General features: G+C 39.2%; 1 protein-coding gene across 1 annotated transcript in view; it reads right to left on the bottom strand.

Moving 5' to 3' along the window:
• Nucleotides 1-11747, bottom strand: part of ST8SIA1 (ST8 alpha-N-acetyl-neuraminide alpha-2,8-sialyltransferase 1) — an 88927-nt gene that overhangs the window by 32165 nt on the left and 45015 nt on the right. Inside the window, exon 2 of the mRNA XM_006769655.2 lies at nucleotides 4847-4991. Within this exon, the coding sequence (XP_006769718.2) occupies nucleotides 4847-4991 (145 nt within the window). The remainder of the gene's footprint in view (nucleotides 1-4846; nucleotides 4992-11747) is intronic.

Below are 11747 nucleotides of genomic sequence, written 5' to 3'. Positions count from 1 at the left end.
TGCTCCTCCCTCACTCATTTCTAAGGAAATATGCTCTTTTTTAGTATAAATGTTTTAGGCCAAAATACTATTTATTTAGTAATATCTACAAACATGAGACCATGCAGGCTTAACAGGGACTATTCTTGGCAAAAAAAAAAAAAAAAAAAGGAAGGAGCTGACCCCAACCCAGGGGATGAGGAGAATCTCAAAGTAGAAAGGCCATCACATTGTCCTCTCCAAACGCATTCACACAGAATATTCTAGAAAACCTATGTGAAGTTAAAATTCTGCCCTTCATGCCTAATAATATTCAACAAAAAATATTTTATCAAAATATAGACCCTCTTGGAAACAGCTGCATCCGTATGTCCTGTTTGGCCTCCTGCAATTCAGGCAAGGGCACTGCAGGTGTCCAGCCCAGGTGGAACATGAAAGGGAGCCCTTGGCAAACATGAGCCGCTGAAAATGAACATCTGTTTCAGTGGGAAGGACTGAGCTAGGCACAGAAGTGAAAAATTGTTCTTGTTCCTCAAAAGCTCACAAGAGGTATGGAGATCAGCAGAGAAGGACTTTAAGAAAACGGTAATATAACAAAAAAAAAGAGAGAAAGAAAACTGTAATATGTTGTTAACATAGATAAATTCGTATGAGGCAGAATTGAGTAAGTTTAATAACAAAGTTATGGGAAGTCATGAGAGACCCAAATAAGAGCTACTAATTGCAATTCCAGAGATTCGGTGTAGCATCTCCAAGTGCACATCTTCTCAGTAGGACCCTCCTAGACCCTCCAGCTCTAATTCAGCACCTGCTAACTTTCCACAGCACACAGAGCATCTTGTACTGCATGTTGGCAACAATAATAACAACAATGGATAAAGGTAGGCAAAGGAATAAAAACACTAATGCTGATGGCTAATATATACTGAGCATTTAGGGAGAAAGTGTAACATAGAATTAAAATAAATATATTAAAATATATAATTAAAGGTATAATGTAAAATTATACATCTGAGTTAGAGAATGAGTGATATGGCACGATTTTGCTGAAACTCGCAGAAAGAAGGGACACTTTGTTCAACTGACAACACTGAGCCTAGCCCACTCACCTGCCTTTCTGCCTAATTGGCCAACACACAACTTCCTTCCCACGGGGAAAAAGAAGAAAGCACATCGATGAACTGGCTACTTAGTTTCCTGATAACAAACTAGAAATATTTCACTAAGAAATAATAATGTGGTGAGAGGATATGCCATTTTTTCTGTTGATGCAAAGTGATTTTCCAGGATTTCTATAAATTAGTCTTCTCAGAATCTCTGCGGAAAAATACACACAACTATTTTTAAAATCTATTCATTGAACTGGTTCACTGTTGGTGTTGACCATGAGCACACACGGTGATGTCATAACTTCTGCTTCATAAGAAAAAAGCATTTTTTCTTTATCATTAAGAAACGGAGATGGAAAATAAAATTCAATTAAATAAAAAAGAAATGGTTCTACTGGCAAAAAGAGGCACAGGATTCTGTGCATGCCCTTTAAAAAGGAAATGTGTCCTATTATCCTACGGCTGCAACTAACAGATAAGATAGGAGCTAGTTTTTATTTCTTTAACCGTCTTTTCTTCAAATCTGTTTTCCAGCGTAGAGTTAAAAGTCAGTTCATAAGCCTTCATGTATACAAAGCCTATTTGGGGCTTCTTTAATTTTTTTCCTATTTGATGAGCTGTTAAAGTGATTGCTTCCTTATCTCTCTTCATTTCATTGTGAGTTGATATGGGGTTATGAACAGAGGATACTGTGGATTGGCCTGTTCGTCCTCTATTCCACCCTTTTCCTAACTCCCTGCTGAGGCTTCATTTAAAACTGCCTCTCCTGGACTGCTAAGCAACTACTATTCCAGATGCAAATTAATCTTACCTATTAGATGCACTTGAGGGAGATTTGAAAGGAGGGAGGGAGTTGGAACCCATCTATCTGGCCCCATTTCTGCTGGGGGCAGTTTGGGCCACGGGAATGGCAATAGAAGCTAGGGCTTTCTAATTCCTAAACCACAGTTAGGGCAGCAGGTTCTTGAACTAAGCAATTTCAGGAGCCACCTCTTGACTCTTGACTCCCACATATTTATTCTTCTAATGATTTTTAAGTGCCTAATTCTCCATATGAAATAACTTTCTGTGAAAATGCCTAGGAAGATTTCTGTTCCTTGCCTAAACCTTGAATAATATATAGTCTCCATTCCCTCATCTGATGATGCAATATATGAACCAGAACAGCATTAATACCTAATAATTCTATATAATAAAGAGGTAATATATATGCAAATTAACCATCACGCCCTCACAAGATGGCTGCCTGCGACCAGGCCGGCAGAGCGGGTTAATGAGGGATGACCAAACAACTGAACAGCAGCCTGCGTGGGGTGACCAGGCTGGCAGGGGGGCCATGAGGGGCAACCAGGTCAGCAGGGGGGGCAGTTAGGGGTGACCAGGCCAGCAGAGGAGGCAATAAGAGGCAACCAGGCCGGTAGCGGACAGGCCTAAACCAGCAGTTTGACACCCCGAGGGATATCCCGGATTGGAGAGGGTGTAGGCTGGGCTGAGGGGACCACCTCCTCCCCCCCACCCCCGCATGAATTTTATGCACCGGGCCTCTAGTATTTACATAATGCTTTGCAGTTTACAAAGTACATGCACATAAATTATCTAATTAATCTTGACCACAAGACTGAGAGGTGGTGGGACAGGGGCTGATCTCCCCATTGTACAAATGAGAAAGCTGAATCTCAGAAGAGTTAGGTGACTTAGCAAGACATTTACTTAGTAAGAGATGGAGACAAAACTCAACCCCGCATTTTATAACTCTTTTCTTTTCTTTTTAAATTATATTTGATGTACGATATCCTATTAGTTTCAGGTGTACACCTGTGATTATGACTCTCAGTCCTTTCCTTTGACCCTAGAAAGCCTCCCAAGGGCAAATGAAGAGGGGGAGAGAGCACATAGATGCTAGCAATGACTAAACCTTCCATTTTTACTGAAAAATAAAACATCGTTACACCCTAAAAATCATTAAATTAAATTAAACTGAAACACCTAAGGACGAAATAGCAAATATGGGCTATTTCACAGAGAGTGGCTTTGGATCCAGCAGAGCCTGTGCCTCAAGTTCACAGGATCCCCCCTTTGAAGACACTTTGCTGTTAATTCAGATACATGAGAGGTTCAGCCCCTTTTTCCAACTCTGACCATGACTTCTCCTTCTGCATAACTATCTTGGCTAAACCAAGAGTGACTAGAAGACTTGGGGAGGCCAAGTCTGGGACAGCAGACCTGGAGAGGCCAATATGAACCAGAACAGCATTAATACCTAATAATCCTATATAATAAAGAGGTAATATATATGCAAATTAACCCTCACGCCCTCACAAGATGGCTCCCTGCAACCAGGCTGGCAGAGGGTGTTAATGAGGGACGACCAAACAACTGAACAAGCAGGCTGCATGGGGCGACCAGGCTGGCAGGGAAGTTAGTGAGGGATGACCAAACAACTGAACAGCAGGCTGCATGGGGTGACCAGGCTGGCAGGGGGGCCGTGAGGGGCAACCAGGTCAGCAGGGGGGGCCATTAGGGGTGACTAACATCCCTCTCACAAACCTGGACCACTGGCTCCTAATTGCTCACCTGCCTGCCTGTGTGGTTGCCCCTAACTGCCCTCCCCTGCCAGCCTTATAGCCCTTCACTGCCTCTGCGTGCCTATCTGATCATCCCTAACTGCCCCCCATGCCAGTCTAATTGCCCCCAACTCCCCCTCCCCCCGCCGGCCTGGTCACCCCTAACCGCCCCCCGCTACCAGCCTGGTTGCCTCTTATTGCCTCCTCTGCTGGCCTGATATTTCTCCCTGATGGCAGTTTCACCTAAGATCCACTCCCTCTCCAACAAGGGCTCCCCAAAAAGATTTCCTTTCCCCCACTTGCTACATAGATATAATTTAGTAAAACACTGTATTTCAATGCTCAAGAAACCAAGAAGAAAAACATTAAGTAGGCAGAGCTTGTTTTAGACCACTTTGAAAGTGGTCAGATTCTCTATCTCCATTATCCACCACTCCTCCACTTCATAGCAGTAAGTCTAACAACAGGGTGAAGGTTCAAGAGCTCTAAGAAGCAAACTCTGACCCTATGGTCCCTACTCCCTGAGAGCAACATCAACCCGAAACCAGCATGTCAGTGCTTTGAGATCATATCACAGCCAACCTCACAACTCTGGAATTCCACAATTCCCTGTCCTTACTTTCATTCTCAGTTTGCTTCCTTCAGTCGCATATGACTCAAATCAGAAGGGGAACTGTTACTCTATAGCAGCGGTTCCCAACCTGTGGGTCGCGACCCCTTTGGGGTCGAATGACCCTTTCACAGGGCTCGCCTAAGACCATCGGAAAACACATATATGATTACATATTGTTTTGTGATTAATCACCATGCTTTAATGATGTTCAATTTATAACAATGAAAATATAGCCTGCATATCAGATATTTACATTATGATTCATAACAGTAGCAAATTACAGTTATGAAGTAGCAACGAAAATAATTTTATGGTTGGGGGTGACCACAACATGAGGAACTGTATTAAAGGGTCACGGCATTAGGAAGGTCGAGAACCATTGCTCTATAGCATCCTACTTCGGCTCTTGCATCAAAACACCGTGTGATTCCTTCCCACACACAAAAATAACTATAAAAATTAAAATTAAGAAAAGAAGATGAAAAGTATACCTGATTCGTTAGGCAAATTCAATTACACCTTTCCTGTAAAATCAAGACATGTAAAAGGCTATATTGAAAGGCAATAAACTCTATACTAACCTGGGGGAAGAGAGAATAAGTTGAATTGTCAATCGTGAATGAGTATAAAAACTCTCCATCATACCACATGCTCGTCCCCATGGGAGAATTCATTTTAGTCATAGCAAAGAGATGGGCGGGGTCACAGCAGTCTTCCATCTGTTTCCTAGGAGAAAAAATAGGGAGAGAAAAGAACACTGGGTTAAGTGAGCAGCAGACTCATTCACTTGTCATCCCCACAGAGATGTGCAGTTTTACCTCAGTGCCAACTCACAAAAGCATCTGTGTCTCCAGGGCGATTAGACTACTATTAATTCATCCTTCCAGCCACCAGAATGCATGACTGGAACTTTTCACAATTAAAGTAAGTTTAAGAAAAATACATCAGCTCTCAGATGCAGGTGAAAGATGTCCAAAGGCAAAAAGCATCATGGCAACTGCAGAGTTATTGTCTGATTTAAACATCCAGTTCCAGGAGGTGGCTAACTGTGGAGACTGTAGAGCCATTCAGCTGCAGCAGAAGTGCACCTCTAAGGTGGTTTAACAATCAGGTAGTTAAGTTCAGTGACAAGGGACTTTACATGAGCCACGTGGAGCAGGGAATGGCTCACAGGGGTCCAAAAGAGGGTGCATTCCCCATCTGTGGACAAGATTAAAGAACAACTCCTGGGAAACTGTTTTAAATAGAAACAAAATGAGATGACTGATGTGATTTCAGACACTAGGGAAGCAGCCTGCCTTCTAACTGATAAATCTCCTGGGGCCTGTCAGCTCAAATTTTGTCTGAACTCTCAGTAGTGTTCACACAATTGAGCACCCTGACCTTTGCAAAGGTCTCCTCAATCCCTTAGTGTCTGGAATACCAGGGTCTCCTGAGTCTCCTCACCCTTTGTGCAGGCTGCTCCTCTACCTGTCCCTCTGATGGAAGCCCCAATACTGTTCTATAGACCAGTCTTTATATTCTCCTCTAATCAAAAGTTTTGTCAGAAACTCATTCCATTTACTCACTGAGCTCTCCTGAGTAACAGAGTTAAATTCTCCAGTGACACCTCTAAAAGGACCTGCTGACATAAGCCAATTCTGAATGTCAACCCCACACAGACATGCTCACTCAGACATTTTAGCTACCCATGGTACAGAAGCTTAGGAGACAGTAATGTAGAGTGCTGGGTTCAAATCCTAGCTCTGCCATTTAATAACTCCTTAACCGGGGAATGCTACTGGGCTTCAGAACGGGCTTCAGAGACTGCTTCTGAGAATGTACATGTGGAAAACAGAGAAAAGGTTCAATACATGTTGTTGTTATTATATAACCTCAACCTCATTGTAGAGATGAATAAACTGATTCAGTGTTAGGCCACAAAATAAGCCATAGCAAATTCAAGAAGACTGAAATATACTAAGTATCTTCTCTGACAACAATGGCATGAAACTAGAAATCAATAATAAGAGGAGAACTAGAAAATTCATAAACTCATGGAAATTAAACAGCACTCTCTTGTACAATCAATGGATCAAAGAAGAAATTAAAGGGGAAATAAAAGTTTATTGATACAAACCAAAATGGAAACACAACATACCGGAACTTGTGGGATGAAGCAAAAGCAGTTCTAAAAGGTAAGTTCATAGCAATAAATGCCGACATTAAGAAACAAGAAAGATCTCAAATAAACAACCTAACTCTACACCGTAAACTACTAGAACAAGAAGAAGAAAGTTGACAGGAGAAAGGAAATAATAAAATTAGAGCAGAAATAAATATAATAGAGAAAAAAAACTATAGAAAATATCAACCAAACTAAGGTGTGGTTATTTAAAAAGATAAACAAAATTGACAAACCCTTAACTAGAGTAACCAAGGGGTGAAAAAAAACCCAAAAAGTATAAATGAAAAATGAAACATTACAACTGATACCACAGAAATTCAAAGGATCACAAAAGGCTACTCTGAACAACTATTTGCCAACAAACTGGACAATCTAGAAGAAATAGAAAAATTCTTAGAAACATAATTTACTAAGACTGAATCAATAAGAAATAGAAAATCAAAATAGATCAATTACTAGTAAGGAGATTAAATAAGTAACAAAAAACCTTCCAAAGAAAAACCCAGGAACAGATGGCTTCACTGGTAAATTTACCAAATATTTAAATATGAATAAATACCAATCCTTCTCAAACTGTTCCCAAAAAATCCAAGAGGAGGGAACACTCCCAAACTGATAAAATGAGGCCAGAATTATCCTGATGCCAAAACAAGAACAAGATGCTACTATTAAAAAAGAAAAGTACAGGCCCAACTTCCCAATGAGTACAATTGCAAAAATTCTCAATAAAATCCTATCAAACCAAATTCAGCAGTACATTAAAAGGATCAGACAGCATGATCAAGTAGGATTTTTCCCTAGGATGCAGGGATGGTTCAACATATGCAAACCAATCAATGTGATACATATTGATTAGAATGAAAGAAAAGAATATACAATCATCTCCACAGACACAGAAAAAGCATTCAACAACATTCAATATCCATTCAAGATAAAAACTCTTTAAAAATCAGGCATAAAAGGAACATATCTCAACATAATAAAGGCCAAGTATTACAAGTCCACAGCTAACATAATACTCAATGGTGAAAGGTTGAAAGCCCTTCCTCTAAAATCAGGAACAAGAGCTCCTATTCTTATCACTCTCCCTCAACATAGTCCTAGAAGTCTTAGCCTAAGCAATCAGGGGAAAAAATGAAATAAAATGTATCAGAATTAGAAAGAAAGAAGTAAAATTATCTCTATTTGCGGATGGCATGATTTTTACAGCAATAACATCCTAAAGACTCAACCAAAAAACCATTAGGTCTAATCAGTGAATTCAGTAAAGCTGCGGATTACAAAATTCACATACAAAAATCAGTAGTGTTTCTCTACATTAACAACAAATTTTCCAGGGAGAAAAATGGATCACATTTACAATAGCATCAAAAAATATTAAATACTTAGAAATAAATTTAACTAAGGAGGTAAAAGTCCTTTACTCTAAAAGCTACAAGACACTAATGAAAAAATATCAAAGAAGACACAAATAAATGGGAAAGTATCCCAGATTCACAGATCAGAAAAATTAATATTGTTAAAATGGCAATACTACCAAAAGCTGTAAACATCTGTTGAAAGGAAAGGCCAATGATGAACCTTGCTAAGTGAGAGTCAACTAGTAGTAGATTCTGACCCATGTGCCTAGCCAAGGAAAAATACTGGGTAATGAGGCATCCCGATTAACAGCATGGACCCTGGAGCCACACTGCCTGGGTCTGAAACCTGGCTGTCTCATTTACTCGTATGTATACTGGAGCAGGCTCCTTAACCTCTCTCAAGCCCTCATCCTTGAGATGGTTAACTTACTTCACAGGATTGTGAAGAGACTAAGAGTAAAGTTCTTAGAACTATACCTGGCTCTATGTCCTTTTATACATAAGTGATACATTATAAGTATTCGCTAAATAAAGTAAATTCAGTTCAGGAGAGAGGGAGAGAGAGAATGGAAGATAGATAACCTTAGGAAAGATACTATATTTTTCTGCCAATTATGCTTATAACATTTTAAAAAATAATACAAGGCAGAATAATAGTTATAGAATTATTTCGTGTACTAGCTTTCAAAATATTAAAGAAAATAACCTTTAAAAACTATATTTAATTTTCAGTTATTTAATTCCATTAAGACAATGAGATGTTCAGTGAGGGAAATGTCCTAGTTGGGAACTCTTCATATCTTGTTATGAGAAATTAATAGTTAAATGTCACATTTGCCCCTAAAGAATTCATGAGGGGGGAAAAAGCTCTTAAAAAAATCATGAGAAATAATCATGACCCAGTCTTAACAGAGACTCCTCATAGCCCTCTTACCTGCTTTGTTCTTCTCTACAGCACTGAACACTGTTTATATGTCTTATGTTTAATTTAGAGTTTGGCTTATTATCTGTCTCCCCAAGTCCCAGAATATAAACTCCATGAGGAGAGGGACTTTTGTCTTCTGCTCACCGCTGGATCCCCACCCCCTGAAATGTTGGCTGATACACTGAACAGAAATTTAATAAATGTTGTCTGAATGAATAAATAACAAGTAGGAAAGAAAGAAGAAAATATTAGAGAAACAAGAGGATCTCAATGCACGTTTTGTTCTCACTATTCAAAATTCAAATTGAAGAAGTCAATTCCTTATAGTTCTAGCCTATGGAGACCAAAAAACCCCAAAAGATTGTCAAAATAATTGCTGTAGACTAGTAAACATTTCCACTAGAGGCTGACCCAGGACTTTTTGGATTTGCTGACTGGTGAATCCCAAGTTCCATATACGGTGCATTAAACATTAGCCTGACTAAAGCGAGCATCCATTAGGATTGCAGGCCTGCAACACGGGGACCACAGGAGCAGTCCACCAGCTGAGGGTGCTGATAAATTGTTCCCTTCACCAACGTGTCAAACTTTCAAAATCTGACTTTACAATGTTTAATAAGGCTTCAGATTTAATCTTGTCTTCAAACACTTCTTTCTATTCCATTAATATATCATTTCAGTCAAGTATTGATTTTAACCTTTGGCTTTTGGCCAAATGTGTATCTAATGCACTTCCTCCAAACAGCCAAATCAATAGCCTTTATTGTAAACTGTCGTGAGTCAAGTTCCTAAAATTCCTTTTAGACTGTTATATGTTAACTCCCTGACTTAATGTCACAGAGCTTCAGATTTATTGCTGAAAATGTTCCCACATTCCACATCAGAGATGGTTTTTAAATTGAGATAATATTATGTATAAAGCATCTAAGTACATTACATGGTCTTCATAAGCATTCATTTCCTTCTCTTTAGTAGTTAGGAAGCATATAACTCTGCTTGCCTCACAGAATTCTAAGTTATTATTATTTTATTAGACATAATTTTTTAATAGTTACCCTCTTCCATTCCCAAATACGCCCCTATTTGGATGATAGATTATATATTCACTCTTTTAAGAGAAGAAGCTAAATAGTTGGCATCCAATAAGAGGGGGCTTTTCTTTAAGTGAAGAATATGGTGGCCTACAAAGAAATCGGAGCAGTTTCATATTCTAAATGGCAGATTTAGGACAAGAGATGGTGGAAGGTAAAGTTTGGGCCATCATAAAGTTATTTCATCCTGACTTAAAACTTTGTCTTAAATGATCAGTTTTGAAAGAAGTTTAAAAACCAGGAGTCACTGATGACTGAAGGCCCAGGATTTAAAGCAAGAACTTTCAGAATTCACCCTGAAGCCAACAAGCAGTAGGGCTTGCCCGTGGCAAGGCAGTGGGAACAAATGGTTTACATCACTGACCTAAGAGATTCAAAATACACACTCGAAATAGGGTAGAGTTTTGTATTCATCTAATTTATTTTTATTTTATTTTTCAATTACAGTTTACATTCAATATTATTTTGTATTAATTTCAGGTGTGCAGCATAGTGGTTAGACAATCATACACTTTACAACATGTTTCCCCAATATTCCAAGTACCCACCTGGCACCCTATAGTTATTACATTATTGACTACATCCCCTACACTGTACTTTACATCTCTGTGACTATTTTGTAACTGTAATTTGTACTTCTTAATTCCTTCACCTTTTTCACCCAGTCCCCCATCCCCCTACCCTCTGGCAACCATCAGTTTGATTCCTGTGTCCATGAATCTGTTTCTGGTTTGTTTGTTTGTTTCATCCTTTAGATTCCACATATAAGTAAAATCAAATGGTCTTTGTCCTTCTTTGACTGACTTACTTGATTTCATCTAATTTTCCACAAAATTATCCTGAATGGTGAAAAAAAGTACTGTCATTCGATTATTGCTCAAAATAATGTTTTCTACAGATAAAAAGTCTTTTCAAAGATTAATTCTCTGGATAACTTGCCAGGACTAAAAAATACAAACAGAGAAAAGTAGCTCTTATGTACTACTCAAGATAGCAGGTAATCCCTTTATTTGGCAGCATTTTGTTTATCACATTTGAAGTGACTGCCTAATAAAGGAAAACTGTTCCAAAGAAAGGTACATCAGTGCCAGGTGCAGTCTGCATTTCTCCAAAGAGGCCGAGCAGATTGAAAGGAGAAATCTTTAGAACACAAATATTTCAAGGATGATCTTGTTTTCCCTCATAGTACATATTTGTTTTGTAATGTACTTCACAAGCATACATGCTTATTTTAAATAAAGAACATAATGTTTCCAGGAAATACTTCAATGAACACCTATCTTCAGTCATCCTGCTTATGTTCACTTGTCTGTGTAGCTAGAAAAATTCTAATATTATCCTTGAGAATCACCTGTTTGCTGTTTTAATTACCACAAGTGCTGTTTTAGTTACCACTCACTATTTGATTCACTCAACCAATATTTATTGCACACTTTCTTTTTTAATAAATTTTTATTGATACCAGAGAGGAAGGGAGAGAGAGAGAGAGAGAAACATCAATGATGAGCGAGAATCATTGACTGGCTGTCTCCTGCATGCCTACAACCCAGGCATGTGCCCTTGACTGGAATCGAACCCAGGACCCTTCAGTCCACAGGCTGACTTGAGGTTCTGTCCACTGAGCCAAACCAACTAGGGCTATTGTACACTTTCTATATGTTCAGGGCTGTACTAGGCACTAGGGTGAGAAGGGGAGGGGCAGGGAATACCTTGCTCTTTTATTTTTATTTTTTATTGCTTAAAGTATTACAAAGGGTATTACATATGTCTCCTTTTTTCCCCCACCCTTGACAATCCCCTGGCCGCCCCTACTCCCAAGTGTCTTATGTCCATTGGTTATGCTTATATGCATGCATATAAGTCCTTCGGTTGATCTCTTACACCCCCCACCTCCTGCACCCCTACCTTCCCCTGCATTCCCACTGAAGTTTGACAGTT

The sequence above is a fragment of the Myotis davidii genome, unplaced genomic scaffold, assembly GCF_000327345.1.
Source record: "Myotis davidii unplaced genomic scaffold, ASM32734v1 scaffold163, whole genome shotgun sequence".
NCBI classification, from domain to species: domain Eukaryota; kingdom Metazoa; phylum Chordata; class Mammalia; order Chiroptera; family Vespertilionidae; genus Myotis; species Myotis davidii.
The sequence above is the reverse complement of the archived record's forward strand: the minus strand, read 5'-3'. Positions and strand labels throughout refer to the sequence as shown.